General features: G+C 39.5%; 1 protein-coding gene across 1 annotated transcript; it reads left to right on the top strand.

The window, feature by feature from the left end:
• The first annotated feature begins 1,196 nt into the window (after positions 1–1,196).
• IL26 (interleukin 26) lies at positions 1,197–15,790 on the top strand. Its single transcript, XM_043447115.1, has 5 exons — positions 1,197–1,407; positions 1,493–1,549; positions 1,723–1,857; positions 15,248–15,313; positions 15,400–15,790. Exons 1-5 carry the CDS (start codon positions 1,237–1,239, stop codon positions 15,484–15,486), a joined length of 516 nt encoding a protein of 171 aa, XP_043303050.1. The 5' UTR covers positions 1,197–1,236; the 3' UTR covers positions 15,487–15,790.
• The last annotated feature ends 1,524 nt before the right edge of the window (positions 15,791–17,314 follow it).

Genomic DNA, 17,314 nt, shown 5'->3' with positions numbered 1-17,314 from the left:
ACCAGAGTTTTAGTGTTAACTTGCCCAGATTGAGGTTGGTGCCATTTGTCCTGGGCTTTGGTGACCTAGCGCTGCTTCTCAGTATATGATTCTGAGCTGTGTCCATGTGTTATCCTGGGGATGCTATGCAAAAGGAAACATACTTATCGCCATAGGAAGAATTGGGACAGAGTTGAGGACAGAAGTCCATGGAGCATTTACTTTAGTATGTGGGCCCATGGTTCCAAGCACTGTTCTTTGTATAGATAGATGCTTGGTAAAAATTTGTTAATGGAATAACAAAAAAACAAAACAGTTATAGTGAAAAGTGAAGTCCCTCAGTCGTGTCTGACTCTTTGCGACCCCATGGACTGTAGCCTACCAGGATCCTCAGTCCGTGGGATTTTCCAGGCAAGAATACTGGAGTGGGTTGCCATTTCCTTCTCCAGGAGATCTTCCTGACCCAGGGATAGAACCCAGGTCTCCTGCATTGCAGGCAGACTCTTTACTGTCTGAGCCGCCAGGGAAGCCCATGGACCGATGATAGAGAACCTATTAAATTAATAGGTTAATTAGGTAGGTTAATTAAGTAGGTCTTAATTCCAGGTCCTGGTTCAAAAATGTCTTGAATATGTTAGGGGAGTTACAATGTATGAGGTGGAAAAATTCTTGAAAACAGTTGGAAAATTTTTCTCTTGAGTCTTGATGGTGGGCTGCAGAATGATGGCTTCTGGTGGGTGGGGTAGGGGCGGGCAGGTGAAGGATCTGGCAAAGGACAAATGTCAAAGCCATATGAGGTCATGAGCAGGTTTCCCAGGGCTGCTCATTCTACACTTTTTTCTGGGATACTAGTTACAAAAGCAGATTTTTTTTTTCATATTTAAAAACAGTCACACAGCCTCCAGGAGATCAGGGTTCTTTTACTGGCATGGCTTGGCTTTTAAAAATAATGAAACCTGTTGTGAGACACATCTGAGGTTCTGAATGCTTTTTGGAAACAGGGCCCCCACCTTGCCAGTAAATTTGAGCTTTTACTTAACGTCACACTATGGTGTGGTCAATGTTTTTTGATTATGAAGCAAGCTCTGAAAAATTAGAACTGAAGTGATCTTCCTCTTTCTAAACTGTAAGTTATCTTTCGCAGCATCTCATTGGAGAGGCGACCTTGAGGGCTAAAGTAAGTAGGTTATCCTCCCGTCTAACCGGCACAAATAACTGGTTACTGTGAGCGACACGAGCTGAGTGGGGTGGAGGGAAATGTGGGTGAGTTGCATTTTGAGATCTGGGTTGCTGTTTGTCACCCTGTCTCTTGCCATTGCTAAGCAGAAGCAATCACCCTTTGCCGAAAGTTGTTACCCAAGGGGAACCCTGTCCCAAGCTGTTGATACGCTCTATGTCAAGGCAGCAAGCCTCAGAGCAACGATTCCAGTAAGTACTAGGCTCTGCTTAGAATGAAGACCTAAGGGACATTTGAAATGCTGGATAAATCTTATTTCTCTTTGTTTTATTGTAGGAAGATCACATAAAAAATATACGATTATTAAAAAAGAAAACAAAAAAGCTATTTATGGTAAGCCAGGGGGTGCTTTTCTTTCTCACATTTCTACTTGTTGCATGCTTTTCTCCTTGCATTTTTAATTTTTCCAGATGGTCATGAAGTAGTAATCAGGGGGATATTTTGGTTCATTTTACAAAAGCTGCTCATGGTTTACCTTAGGCAATTTTTTCCTATCTCATTTATAGAAAAACTGCAGATTCCAGGAACAACTTCTGTCCTTCTTCATGGAAGATGTTTTTGGTCAACTCCAGTTACAAGTTTGCAAGGAAATGCACTTTGTGGAAGAATTTCATAGCCTTAGGCAGAAATTGAGCCGTTGTGTAAGTATGCACAGCAAATATGGTTTTGATCCCAGAAATCTACCTAGAAAATAGCATATTTTGTCTTCACCCCAACGGGTGAGTAAAGGGATTTTCTAATTGTTGGTTTGTAGTCCAAATGGAGAATCCATCACCAGGGAAACAGTATCAAACAATCCTGCGTAACCTCTCACGCCACTATGTTCTATTTCTTAAGGAATGACACGTAAATAAGTTGAAGAGAGCTAAATGAACATGAGATGCTCCTCAGATCAATATTTTGTTTTTCAAATCAGTTTCTCTTTGTGCAAATCCCAACTAATTCATTCATTTAGCAAATATTTCTGAAGCACCGATGATGTGCCAAACACTTTTCTAGAATGTCCTTGTTTTTCTTCTTTCCTTTCTTCCTTTCTCTCTTTTTTCTCTTTCTTTTTTGCTCACTTTCTCTCACCTCCTCTTTCCCATACTGATAAGTGCTTTTAGATTGACTTTGTCTCATTTATTTGTGTAAGTATAGAATTGTATCCTTTACAAGGCAAAGTTTCAATCAAAACAAAACGATAAAAGAAGTGTGTTCTTCTTTGGCACCTAAATTATTTGATGTTGTGGTATGGTCACCATCACCCTAAGCAATGGGGTACTCATTAAGAAGGCAGAAGTGACCGTATTTCTAACGTCCATGATATTAAAGATCAGTATAGAAAGACAAAACAAAGCAAAACAACCAAGCCAGGATCTGTGCAGTATTAGTTGGCTCACGTCTGTGAGAAGTGTTGAGTCTTTTCAGTGGGTTTTGTTCTAAATATGCGCTCTCCAGTCTCCTGTGGCTATACTGGTAGGTGGTACAAAGTAGGGGGTAGTGAAGGCTATTACAGTCCTTGGGTCACCAGAAGGTAATGAGCTTTCTATCCTTGGGCATCAGGGTCACGAAACTTAAACTCTGGGCTGTTGGTAGCAGATTTTCAGTTTTAAAATATCAGGACATCTTTTTTCTTGTGGTCCATGAAAGTACACAGTAATCCAAATTCCAGCCTACAATGCAGACAATTTTTATAAGGGTGAGCTGGTCAGTAGGGTAAAAAAATATAACAAATTTATGTTCCCTTTGGTTAGTTTATGTTTAAGTTACATCCTCATCTGGGACTTGGGTTGCATTCAGTTCAGTCACTCAGTCGTGTCTGACTCTTTGTGACCCCATGGACTGCAGCACACCAGACTTCCTGTCCATCACCAACTCCCGAAGCCTACTCAAACTCATGTCCATCACATTGCTGATGCCATCCAACCATCTCATCCCCTTCTCCTCCTGCCTTCAACCTTTCCCAGCATCAGGGTCTTTGCCAATGAGTCGGTTCTTTGCATCAGGTGCCAAAGTATTGGAGTTTCAGCTTCTGCATCAGTCCTTCCAATGAATATTCAGGACTGATTTCCTTTAGGATGGACTGGTTGGATCTCCTGGCAGTCCAAGGGACCCTCAAGAGTCTTCTCCAACACCACAGCTCAAAAGCATCAATTCTTTGGCACTCAGCTTTCTTTATAGGCCAACTCTCATATCCACACTTGACTACTGGAAAAACCATAGCTTTGACTAGACAGATCTTTGTTGGCAAAGTAATGTCTCTGCTTTTTAATATGCTGTCTAGGTTGGTAATAGCTTTTCTTCCAAGGAGCAAGCATCTTTTAATTTCATGGCTGCAGCCATCATCTGCAATGATTTTGGAGCCACCCAAAATAAAGTCTGCCACTGTTTCCCTATCTATTTGCCATGAAGTGATGGGACTGGATGCCATGATCTTTGTTTTCTGAATGTTGAGCTTTAAGCCAACTTTTTCACTCCTCTCTTTCACTTTCATCAAGAGGCTCTTTAGTTCTTCACTTTCTGCCATAAGGGTGGTGTCGTCTGCGTATCTGAGGTTATTGATATTTCTCCCAGCGATCTTGATTCCAGCTTGTGCTTCATCCAATCCAGCATTTTGCATGATGTACTTTGCATATAAGTTAAATAAGCTGCATAGTTTCCCATAAACTCTCATATTCCGTTAAAATAATAAGGTACAGAGTCATCCAATGTAATGTAATATTATTGTAAATGAAGTTTGTTAATGATGCTGAGGTACTAGAAATCCTTGTCTGATACAGTATAGTATATCTGAACCCCTGAAACTCCCCAAAGCAAGTCTACTTTGACCACTGATTTTATTTCTTCAGCTCATATAGCTAGAGACCACATAATAGTTATAACCCAAACCGAGCAATGTTTCAGACGAAAAACTTAGAAACCATAGAGCTATCTAGGAACTCTGGTTTGCCTTGACTTGCTATGGGAGAAGTCAGTTCCGAAAGGGACCTTAATTTGTCAAGAGATTTTCTTGAGAGACTTGAGCTACTGCAGGATGGGAGTAGGGCGGAACCGCTCAGGCTCATCGTGGAGGCGTTCCAAGGCGGCTGGCTCCCCCTTGTGGCCGAATACGAGCACATCACCTAGCCAACCATCCTGAGGTCCACCTAATTCTGGTCATTCCTTCTAATGTTCCCCCCTCCCAATACAACCCTTATTAGCTTTGGTTAATTTGGCTCACAAGCTAAGGAGTTTATGTGCTGGAGTAAACAAACCGCCTCCGTGAAACTGTAAAAAAGAAGGTCGAAGGATTAAGCTGAGCTTTAGAAAGTCGCCTCAGATATTGCTTTAGGGAAATAAGTTTAATTTTAATAACAGGCTTGCATTTAGTTTTTCTGGCAATCACCATTTTTTCTTTTTGGCTACAGAAGCAAGCATGTGTCTAATATAAATTAACTGAGCATTTGCCGCTCTATGTGGAATTCTGAATCAGTGGATGTGGCAGAGATTAGTAGAGAGAAGTTATAAAATGTGAAGTAGGTGACATTTATTTACATGTGATTTTTTTTCCCCTCTTTTTTGAACATTTGTTTTAATTTTGGGAAGATGGGCATGGGGGCAGCTTTCCTAACAGAGCAGCTGTGCCCTCCACCAGATGTGTAATTGTCACTGTGTTTCTTTTTCCCTCTTCCTTCCAGGGACCTCAGGCTATCCTTAATTCTTGAATATGCCAATGAATCAAAGCTTTGCAAGTTGCAGAAACTTTTCTCCTCCTTCCATGTGGCTCTGCTGGTTGCTTTAAAGCTCTCCTCTCTCTCCTACTGAAACTTGGGCAGACTTTCGAGGAATTGATCCTGAGACTAAATCCATGTCTTGGTCTATAGAATCTGGAGTTAAAAAAAGAAAAAGAAAACCAGAAATAGCATCTATTATCCCATCCAGTCATCTCTTTTTTTTTAATTGGATGCAGACATTCCTAGGTGTGGTGATTCTGACTCAAGAATGAATCTTCGGAAATATCTGTATGATATCCCTTATAGGAATCTAAAAAGAAATTATACAAATGATCTTATTTTACAAAACAGAAACAGAGAGGTTTTCCTCCCAGAAGAGGAAAGAGTAGAGGGAAGGGAGAGATAGTTAGGGAGTTTGGGATCGACATGTACATGCTGTTATATTCAAAGTGGAAAACCAAAAAGGCTGCAGCAATTTACATTCTCACCAACAGTGTAGGAGGATTCCTTTTTCTCCACATCCTCTCCAGCATTTATTATTTGTAGACTTTTTGATGATAGCCATCTGACCAGTGTGAGGTGATACCTCATTACAGTTTTGATTTGCATGTCTCTAACGATTAGTGATGTTGAGCATCTCTGCACGCGCCTGTTGGCCATCTGTACGTCTGCAGGGGTGAGACTCCAGGCAACAGAAACAATGGAAAGAGCACTGCAGTAATGTGCTTGGACTGAAGTGTGCACACTAGTGCCATAAGGAAGGACAAGGAGAGTCTGAGGAAGACAGCACACTGGGGTGAAAGTGGAAGTGTCTGGCTCTTCGACCCCATGGACTGCAGTCCACCAGGCTTCTCTGTCCATGCAATTCTCCAGGCAGGAATACTGGAGTGGGTAGCCATTCCCTTCTGCAGGGATCAAATCCAGGTCTCCTGCATTGCAGGCAGATTCTTTATCATCTGAGCCATTAGGGAAGCCCAGACTGGGATGAGCCCAAGGTTTCTACTTGGAAAGCTGGCTGGTTGGTGGTGTCATTCACTAGGAGATCAGAAGGAAAAAGCTTGGAGAAAGGTTAGTAAGTTGCTTTAGGTCTGCTAGAAGTTTGAGAAGTCCCATGCATAAATACAATCATAGGAGTGATAATCAAAATACATATCCATGTATTTTGTGTATGTTTATATTTATGATGTATTTATTAATAGATTTATTGATATATAATTAGCATGAACTTAACTGAATGGATTTAGAGTGTGTTATTGGGTAGTTTTGACATATGTGTACACTTGTGAAATCACCACCACAATTAAGATGATGAACACATCCATCACCCCTCAAAGTTTCTTCGTTTGCCTTGGTAATCCCCTCCACTTCCCCTCCCCAACACTGGTTCCAAAGGACCACCGACCAGCTTTCTGTCACTATAGATTTATTTGCATTTCCTAGGATTTAATGTAAATGGTTTTACAGATGATCCCTAACTTACAATGGTGTGATTTTTGACTTTATAAAAGGTATGTATTTCCAGTTTTCCTGGGCTAGTGATTCCTGGCACAATACTCTCTCGATATTGGATAGCAGCGGCAGTCACAGCTCCCGGTCAGCCATAAGATCATGAGGGTAAACAACCAATTCGCTTACCACCGTTCTGTATCCAGACAACTATCCTGTTTTTCACTTTCATTACAGTATTGAATAAATTCTATGAGATATTCAACATTTCATCATGAAATAGGCTTGTGTTAGGTGATTTTTCTAACCATTGTAGGCCAATTTAAGTGTTCTGAACACATTTAAGCTAGGCTAGACTAAGCTATGATGCTTGGAAAGTTAGGTATACTAGGCATATTTTTAATTCTTTATTGAATTTGTTACAACTTTGTTTCTGTTTTATGTCTCAGTTTTTTGACCTTGAGGCATGTGCGATATTAGCTCCCTGATCAGAGATTGAACCCATACTCCCTAAGTTGAAAGATGAAGTCTTAACAACTGGACTGCCAGGGGAGTCCCTTAAATGCATTTTTGACTTAAGATATTTTCAACTAACAATAGGTTTATCAGGACTTTAGACAATTATAAAGTGAGGAAAATCTATATACGTGTCATATTCTTTAAAGTCTGACTTCTACTCAGTATAATTATTTTGAGATTCACTCATGTTATTGAGTGTATTAATTACTTCTCCCCTTTTCATTGCCAATTAGCATTCCACTGTAATGATATACCACACTTTATCTATTCATCTATTGATGGCTATTTATTTTTTCCAGTTTTTCATTATCACAAAAAAAGCTGCTATTAATATTTATATACTTCCCCAGTGACTCAGTCAGTAAAGAATCTGCCTGCAGTGCAGGAGACCCAGGGTTCAATCCCTGGGAGGGAAAGATCCCCTGGAGAAGGAAATGGCAATCCACTCCAGTAATCTTGCCTGGAGAAATGCCATACAAGTCTTTGTTTGAAGAGATATTCTCACTTCTGTTGAGTAAATACCTGAGTGGTAGGAGTGGTAAACACCTAGGCTGGATCATAGGTTAGGTGTATGTTTAATGATGCAATAAACAGCCAAGCTGTTTCCTAGAGTGGTTGAATCAGTTTACATTTCTACCAGTAGTGTATGGAGTTAAAATTGTTCAACATCCTTGCTGTCATTTTTGTGGTCAATGGCAATGTTTTTCTGTGTTTTATTGTGGATAGTTTCTATTGCTATATCTTCAAGTTTACAAAATTTACAAATCTTTTAGTTTGTAATATCTAACCTACTTTAGTCCCATTCAGTATGTTTTTCATCTTAGACATTATAGCCTTTGTTACCAGAAGTCTGAATTTGTTCTTTTTAATATTTTCCCTTTTCCTACTTCACATGATCCATCTTTCCTTTAGCTTCTAGAATGTACTATATGGACCCTATTTCTGTTATCAGTCTCTGATAATTATTGTTTAGATCTATTAATTCATAAAACATTGCAAAATAATGCTTTAAAATTCTATTTCCTTTATTTATAAATAGGGATAATTATGTAAAGAGAATCTCCCCCTAACTAATCTTTTGGTTGTCCTGAGGACCTTATCATATAAGAAGGTCAGAATAAACATGAAATTCTGGTTCTTATCTGTTTTAAATATTGTGATTTTCTAGATAGTGTGCAATTTTATTTAGGGTCAGCTGTTTATGCAAATGTATGAGATATTTTTAAAAGTTACCAAATGATGACATTGTATTTTTAATTAAAACTTGTTATTTCATTTGCTCCAAGAATGTCATCTCTACTGTTTAAAAAGAAACATGTAATTCATTTTCTTTATTTATCAGTTTTCAATATAAGGATTGATTTTCTAATATTCTTTCAAGGTGATCAATGAGTTGTTATTTTCTCTTAGGTTCATGATTAACTCATGGACATAAATTCTTTTTCATTTTTGAGAAGTCTTTCTGGTTCTTTAAAGTTCAGGGTTTCTCTATAAATCCACCGAGACTGGCATCTTCTTGAGCCATTCTCAAGACACGGCACTACAACAATTTTCACGATAGACTCCAATGTCTGGAATCCCAGCACCACTGTATTCGAATGTCATCTTATCATTTCTGAGAACATTCTAGGTATTTTGCAGTACCTCGTAAAATATTATACATTTTAATAAGTCTGATTTGGGTAATTCAGGTGGTATAATTGTTTAAAGAAAAAAAAGCAGTGGTTAACATAAACACCTTTATTTTTAATCTTTGTTAGCCATGAAAAGTGAAAATGAGAGTCGCTCAGTTGTGTCCGACTCTTTGCGATCCCATGGTATTTGTCTAAATGATATTTGGAAAGTCCCTCTATGTAAAAAGACGTTTTAAGGATTCTTATAGAAAAACTCTCAGATTTGAAAGGGAATTCAATAGTTGCTTAGTTGAATTCATAGGATAGTTCGCCTAATTGCTAGTGCTCAAAGTTGAAACTGGAAAAATAGTACATGAGTTTTCAAGATTTCATCATCTACTTTAATTAACATTTTGAGAGTCTAAATAGTAATTGGTAATTAGAGAGCTCCGTTTCTTTACATTAATTGTATGCGATTAATTTTTAAGTTTGGCAAGTCTTGTCAAATAGAATATTTGTGTCTCTAATTCTTGTAGAATGTTTGATAAGTAACTTGTATCATAAGTAACTTGTATCATCAAATAGTTGCAACTAGCTTGTCAAGTTGTGAAGCATTGCTAATTATTTGTTTGCAATTTTGAATATTTTAAAAATCATAATTGGTTGAACTGATAAAAACTGAAGCAGGAAGTAAGACTAATCCTGGTTTATTCTTTCATTAACTATAAAGTCCTAAACTTGTCTTTAACAATACAAATAATCTCATCGTGCAGTTTTTGAAAGAATTAAATAAGATACTACGTCAAAGTGCCTAATACATAGTAGTTCTGTAAAATTGTTCGTATCTTTCCTTACTGTTTTCCATACTCAGAACAGTAATTTTCTTCCAATTACATTTTCTCAACAAGTTCCAAAGGAGATATTCTCTTAAACAATCAAATATCCTTTTAGTGCCTAATGTTAGTGTTTTACTTATAGTGTTACTTTAAGTGAAAGATACAGAGATCATTCATGAGTCATCAGTTTTAACTTTGGTAAATATATTTTCTAATTATATTATAGAATTTCTTTTCCGTCAAAGGTATCCCTTAGTTGCGCTGGGCTGTGCTGTGCTAAGTCAATTAATTTATGTCCAACTCTGTGTAACCCTATGAACTGTAGCCCGCCAGGCTCCTCTGTTCATGGAATTCTCCAGGCAGGAATACTGAAGTGGGTTGTCATGCCCTCCTCCAGGGGATCTTCCCAACCCAGGGATTGAACCCGCGTCTCTTACGGTCTCCTGCGTTGGCAGGTGGGTTCTTTACCACTAATGCCGCCTGGGAAGCCTGGTACATGCTCATAAAAGACTATAGTATATTAAAACTCCTTTTGTAGGAAGGATTTGAGTTCATTATTTGTGAGAATACAGGGTGAGAGACTATGACATGTACCGCTGTCCACTCCCTGGCCAAGCTATTTCATTTTCTCAGAATTATCAGTGGAGAGGGATTATTCATTTTTGCTTTAGTGTATATAATACACAATACATATTCTCAGGATTTTGCAAACACGTTGTGGATACTGGGGATTCAGATTTAAGGATTACATTTATTTTTTCATGAAATTATTTTAAACAGAGCTTACTAATGCCCAGTATATACTTCAGACTACTTAATATTAAACCAGTGGGCTTTGTGAGCCCCAAAGCTCTAAGCTGATGCTTGCATTTCATTCATTGATTCATTCATTAAATAAGCACCGAGTATCTAGTGTTGCTGAACACTATTCCAGATGCTGGAAATTCAACAAAAATTGATAGATAATATCTCTTTCTGTACAGAATTCTTTTGAGAATGCCCTCAGTCAGTTTCAGCAACTCTCAGATTTTGATAGGTGCCATGAAGGGAGCAAACAAGAGGATGCTGAGGGCTGGAGGTTGGGGGCCGTATCACAGGTAACTGAATCTGAGACCAGAAGGGTGTTTGAATTATCACTGTTGGACTTCCCTGATTGTCCAGTGCTTAAGACTCCGCAGTCCTAATGCAGGCGGCACAGGTTCAATCCCTGGTTAGGGAACTAGGATCCCACATGCTGCCAGCTGTGGCCCCCAAAATAATAACAATAATAACAAGTTAAATAAATACATAATCTCTGTTCTCTCCACCCTTTGAGCATCCGGCTTCCTCTTCCTACTCATCCATTCTTTCTGTTTCTTCCATTCCATTTTAGTTACCCTTCAAGATGCAACGCTCTTGTTTTTTCCTTCTGGAAGCCTTCTGGGGTCCCACAGTTGGATGGCCTCTGCTGTGTCCTCAGAACGGGTTTTGTTTTTAAATCACAATATTCATCACGTAGTATTGTGATTTTCCTTCACTGTCTCTGACAATTATGAGCCATTGCTTGTGCCCCAAGGAGGTTTTCAGCATGTAGGGCACTTTTATAAATTAAGTAAAATCAATGCTATGTGGTCAGAGACACGATTATATGCCTAGCATATAGTAAGTATGCAATAACCATCCATCGACTTAATGGTGAATGATTAGGCTGTTGCCTTGTGTTTGTTATTCCGTGACTATCACACACACATTATTTTTTGTTTTTGAGCCAATCTCTGGTTATTCCAGCCCTACTAATAAATCGCCTCTCGTCCAGGTCATAACTGCTTTGCCTGTCTGTCAAATCATGCAGCCGTTCTTAGAACAAAACTGCTGCCCTTTCGTTTTGCATGCTTTTTTTCTGCAAATGGAACTATACCTTGAAATATAAGGTAAAAGGAATCCCTCCTTCCAAGCAAAGAAATCTGAATTAGCAGTAAAATCAGGCTATCCTACTGGGTCTATAGACATGTTTATAACAGTGAGGAAAGTGAAAACCTCTTGCCTTTACTAGGGGTCATTTATAGTAAACAGAGCTCAAGGCACCAGAAAGAATCCCATAAACCTACAGAACTCTAGAGGAAACACTGCCACTATTAAGTAGTGGGTTTTTATTTTTTGCCAAACCTTGTTTTTCTCCCCTTCTACTCTCTTTGTTCTTAGGGTAGCATGTGCCTTAGATGGAGTGAAGTCACAAACCTTTCTTGTAATCCCTACCCTAGTATGGGAGGCCCCGTAGGCCCACACTGTCTGGGGAGAGGGCCTTGTCATCAGGGAGTGCCTTAATGACCTTTAATTTCTCTAAAATGTCCAGAATTTGGTTGGCTTCTTTGGTCTCACGTTTTCGGTGTTAAATCTTTTTTTTTTTTAATATTTATTTATTTTTGGGTGTGCTGGGTCTTCATTACTGCACGGTTTTTTCTCTAGTTGTGGCAAGTGGGGGCTACTCTCTAGTTGCAGAGCACAGGTTTTCATTGCAGTGGCTTCTCTGGTTGCAGAGCAAGGGCTGTGGGGTGTGCGTGCTTCAGAGGTTGCAGTTCCTGGGCTGTCGAGCGCGGGGCCCAGCAGTTGCGGTGCTCGGATTCTAGAGCGCAGGACTCAGGGTTTGTGGCGCCCGGGCTTAGTTGCTCTGTGGCACGTGGATCTTCCTGGGCCAGAGATCACACCCCTGTTTCCTGCATCTGCAGGTGGATTCTAGTGTTAGAGTTTTAAGTCCTGACCCAGGCATATTGGATATTGTGCCCCATGGCTTGCTTCTTCAGTTCCTTGTGACTGATCTTTGCATCTAAGAACGTTGGATATACTGGAATTGGCAAGTATTGATTATCCTCATGAAGTCCTCTCTTCCGGTTGCAATGTTTGGGCCAACTACATTTATACTAGATAATTTCTGACTGGACGGATTTAGCATCTAGCCAAATTCTCCATTTAAAAAGTAATAGCAGTCTTCTCTATAATAATTTCCAGAACTACTCTCCCGGCTGGAACTAGAGTTGGTATTTCTAGAATTTACTTTTGCAGTTCCAGTCTGGAAAACAAATGAACAAAGGGAGCAAAACACACACAAACACACACACAAACACACACACACACAAACACACACACACACAAACACGCACACACACACACAAACACACAAACACACACAAACACAAACACACACACAAACACACACAAACACGTAAACACACACACAAACACACAAACACGCACACACACACAAACACACACACACAAACACACAAACACGCAAACACACACAAACACAAACACACACACAAACACATGCAAACACACACACAAACACACACACAAACACACAAACACGCACACACACACACAAACACACAAACACGCAAACACACACAAACACAAACACATGCAAACACACACACAAACACACACACAGAAACACACACACAGAAACACACACACAAATACGCAAACACACAAACACACAAACACGCAAACACACACACAAACACAAACACACAAACACACACAAACACACGCAAACACACACACAAAACACACACACACAAATACACACACAAACACGCAAACACACACACAAACACACACAGACACAAACACACACAAACACACAAACACACACAAGCACACACGCAAACACACACAAACACACACACAGAAACACACACACACGAACACGCAAACACACAAACACGCAAACATATACACAAACACACACAAACACACACAAACATGCAAACACACACAAGCACACACACAAACACACACAAACACACACAAGCACAAACACACAAACACACACAAGCACACACACAAGCACACAGAAACACACACAAACACAAACACGCAAACACACACACAAACACACAGAAACACACACAAACATGCAAACATACACACACAAACACACACACAAACACAAACACACAAACACACACAAACACGCAAGCACACACACAAGCACACACACAAACACAAACACACACAAACACACACAAGCACACACACATAAACACACACACACACACACACACACACACACACACACAGGGTTTCATCTTTTGTTCATTACCACACCGTGCATTTTCAGGTTGAAGTCTGTCTGTCTCTGTCTGTCTTTCTCTGTCAATTAGCTTAGGCTTTTAGAAGCATTCCCAGTATTTCCCCCGGGATAATACAGAGTAGGGATCTTTGAACTAATCTTTCTTTGGAACTGGATATTTAAGATTTCCAACAGGAGAATGGCTTGGCTGGAATATCTTTTCCAAGTTATGCAGTTTTTTTAAATATAAAAAAATAGTATAATAGTCTATATATAGTGTATAAATAGTGTAATATAGTGGCTTTTAAATACATACTCTGGAGTCAAAATACCTGGGTTTGGATCTCAGCTCTTTCACTTATTAATACCATGTGAACATTGACAGAATGTTAACTTCAATGCTTGGGTTTTCTAACCTGTAAAATGAGGGTGATAATAGTACCTACCTCATAAGGTTGTTTTGAGGACTGAATGAGTTAATATAACCAAAGCCTTCATATTAGTGCCTGACACAGAATGCTAACAAAATACACGTTGATTACTATTATTTTTATCTAACAATCTTCACATGAAGGGAAATTGGGATAAAGAAGAACTGCTAGAGTTTTATCTTCTATTATTGATCTTGTATTTTGTTGATTTTCCCATCTACCACTATCCTATTTGCTAGCTCTGTTTTGCTCATTATTATGTCTTTAGTGCCTGACACATGATCTGACACTTAGTAGGCACTTCATGAATGCTTGTTTAATGAAGGAATGAATTCTTCCTGACTGTATTCGCTGATTCTGGCTACCACTGTCCTGGATCGGTTCCACCTTGTTTTGGCCTCACAGGATCTGGTGTGGGAGGAAACGTCCCCTAAATTCACGGCTCTTATCACAGGGAGGTTCAGCCCTTGTGCTTGTGAGTCCTGCAGACGGAGCCTTCACATTCTGTGTGCAGCTCTCCCATGCCTCATCACAAAAGCCCCTTTCACAGGAAGAATTTCTACCTTCCTATGCAAGGTCTTCCCTATGGGAATCTGTGGGAGAAAAAAAGATGAGGAAAGGAAGGTGGAGAATTTCTTCCTCCATGACTTCTAAGTGATTCTCGTGCTCAGATTTGAAAACTCACCTCCTCAAAGGAGACCAGCATTTCCCAATCTCTCCCCACCCCAAGTCAGGCTACAAGCTGTCTTCTCAAGACACTAGCTTACTCTTCTTCCAATTTAGAAACTAATATTCATTTCCTGGTGCTTTCTTCTTGGGAATCAACATCTGAATATTGTACTATGCAATATTTCAAATAGCCAGAGAGATTTTTCAAAAAGTAAAAATTTTTTTTCTCATCATTTGCACATTTCTTGTATTTCCAGCATCTCTCTTGCTCCAGCCATGGTTTCTTTAAGTTTCTGGAAGGCGTAATCTTTCTTGCCTCAGGACATTTGCCCACCTTTCGCTCAGGTTCCCTGTGTATTATTATTCCACCTGTGTATCCTTTCCAAATCCCTCTTTTCTTTCTTCACTTCCTCATATACCTGCTGCCTCCCCCCTGTTCAGGCCTTAATTTAAGTGTCATTCCTCAAAAGAACCTTCTCTGACTATCCAGTTGAAAGAGGGTCATTTCTGTAGATCCCTATCATAGAGTCATGCATTACAAACACAGTTTTAGTTGCAGTTTGTAAATTTTAATTTTTCTTTTTTTTTTATTTATCATTATTCTCCCTCATGAAACTGTAAACTCTGTTAGGACAGAGGCCAGGTATTATTTACTTGCCAGCATATTTCATGCCCACAACATGCTCAAAAATTGTTGGTTGAGTGGATGGAAGAGTGAGTACTGGAACTTCTTCAGCAATATTTCTGTATTTACTGCTAATTTCTTAGATTTCCTGTGCTTCATCAGCTAGAGAGATGAAATCCATTACCAGGATGAAAAGAACATTTTATGAGGTAAGTATACCAAATTCTTGTCTTTGAGTACTTTTTTTTAAAGATATGAAATATTTCTGCTTCTAATATTTCTACCTTATCTGCAGATTGGAAAGAAAGGAATCTACAAAGCCATCAGTGAACTGGATATTCTTCTTTCCTGGATTAAACAATTCTTGGAAAGTATTAAGTAATTCAAGAAGCCAAGTGGATTGATTTATTATTTTGAAATATAATGAGCACAACCAGAGATCAATTTACAGTAGTGTATTTCCTTTTAAATATTTTGTATATAGTGCTAACAGTAAGTTAGATGTCTAGAGGAATTTAATGCAATAACATTTTGGAGATAAGTTATCATTACTATGCACATTTTCTGTATTTTCAAAGAATGCTTTCATTTTGAATATGTTTTGTCATTCCCAAGTGCATTGTATGAGTTTAAAAGTGTACAACCAGAATTAAATCATGTAATATTTACTCAAAGAAAACGACAGATTTCTGGGATACAATATAGTGAGACTTACACAGACGCCATGTATATAATTATCATCTACTTAAGGAGTAAGCATAGAATAGTGTAGGGCTTGATGATAATTAATTATGCCCAGTGTGAACTTAGCCCCTAGCAGATTTTGATTTTAATGAAATAAGTTGTGTTTCTTTGTCCTGGATATCCTTTCTAAGACAGTATGCTAGAATTTCATTCAGTACAATGGGTAACTATCAGATCAGATCAAATGGTTGCACATGTAAACTAACTGCTTGGAATGGTTTACTAGACACACTTTTGACAGATAACTCAAGCTACATAGACTACAAGGAACTAAGTGGAAATGATGCTAAAGCTTGATTATGTTCCTTCCAGGTGCTATGCAATTAAGAATGTTATTAAAGGCCAAATAGAAGTCTGAATGCAGTTCAGATTCTACCACAGGAAACTTGCCGTACTATCTAAAAACCTTACCCATACAGCCAGCCCTTCAGTTGAATGAGTCATACAGGCTGACTATTTTACATCAAACGGACCCTGCTTCAGCGTAGTAATCATGGGCAGTTTCAGAGAGCGATTTGTGTGACGGCTAATTCGCTTCCACAAAGCATCCATTCTGTCTCTGCTGCACACAGACAACCCCGGGACTTGGTGTTTTGTGGTAGGAATAGACAGGGTGTCCTGAAGGCCTCTGTGGTTTTCATCCTTGGCATCTCTTCTCTTGTTTTCTCACCATCCAGTCTCTTCAATCACATAGTCATTTATCTATCCACTGGGGACTACCTTCTCTTTCATATTTCCAAAAGTATCCCTTTGTTTCTTACCCTTTCTCCTTCCTGCCTTCCCCATCAACACCCTGTACCCCCATGTCTTATCCCACTGGGGACCTCATTATTAGACAGGCCCACAGCCAGGGAAAGTGGTGGTGAGTGGAGGGGTTTGGGGGTGGGGAGCCTGGGGGACTCTGCCTTCATTTCGTGCTGTTGACTTAGGGCTTCCCAGGGCAGGCTTCGAGGCCATCAGTAATGGGACAGCCTTCCTTGTTGAGAAATATTTGGAGGAGCTGGCATCTTGGGGGTCAGGAATCTGCCCCCTGGCTTTCCCATGGACCCGAGAGGAAGTGGTGAACCACCCACGGCCTCTCATTGGCTCACTCTCAGGCCCGCAGTGTTTTCTGGGAACAGGCACCCTCATAGCTGAATTTGTGCTCTGCTTCCACAGAGCCGGGAGTCTCCCGTCTTGGTTACCATTCTTAGGCTGTTTCATTACTTTGGAACTCCAGGTAATTAGAGGGGATGTGAAATATTCACATTTGCCAATCAGGCAACTTGAGGTCCTTCGGGATAAAATTTCACCATTGTTCTAATACTTTGGAGTAATTGAATTCAAAGTTGTTTTTAAATTATTTTTAATTGGAGGATAATTGCTTTACAATGTCATATCAGTTGCTGTTGTACAACGAAGTCAATCAGCCACAAGTAGACCTGTGTCCCTTCCCTGTTGATGAATTCGATGGTTTTGTTTCTTAA

This window comes from Cervus canadensis, chromosome 25, assembly GCF_019320065.1.
Source record: "Cervus canadensis isolate Bull #8, Minnesota chromosome 25, ASM1932006v1, whole genome shotgun sequence".
NCBI lineage: Eukaryota > Metazoa > Chordata > Mammalia > Artiodactyla > Cervidae > Cervus > Cervus canadensis.
Note: the sequence above shows the minus strand (reverse complement) of the source record. Positions and strands in the feature narration are given on the sequence as shown.

What these genes read in the sequence shown, in the direction of transcription:
- IL26 (XM_043447115.1), top strand. Translation starts at nt 1,237, where the DNA reads ATGTGGGTGAGTTGCATTTTGAGATCTGGGTTGCTGTTTGTCACCCTG. An exon ending in GCCTCAGAGCAACGATTCCA is followed by an intron (nt 1,408 to 1,492) that starts GTAAGTACTAGG and finishes GTTTTATTGTAG; the next exon opens with GAAGATCACATAAAAAATAT. An exon ending in GGCAGAAATTGAGCCGTTGT is followed by an intron (nt 1,858 to 15,247) that starts GTAAGTATGCAC and finishes CTAATTTCTTAG; the next exon opens with ATTTCCTGTGCTTCATCAGC.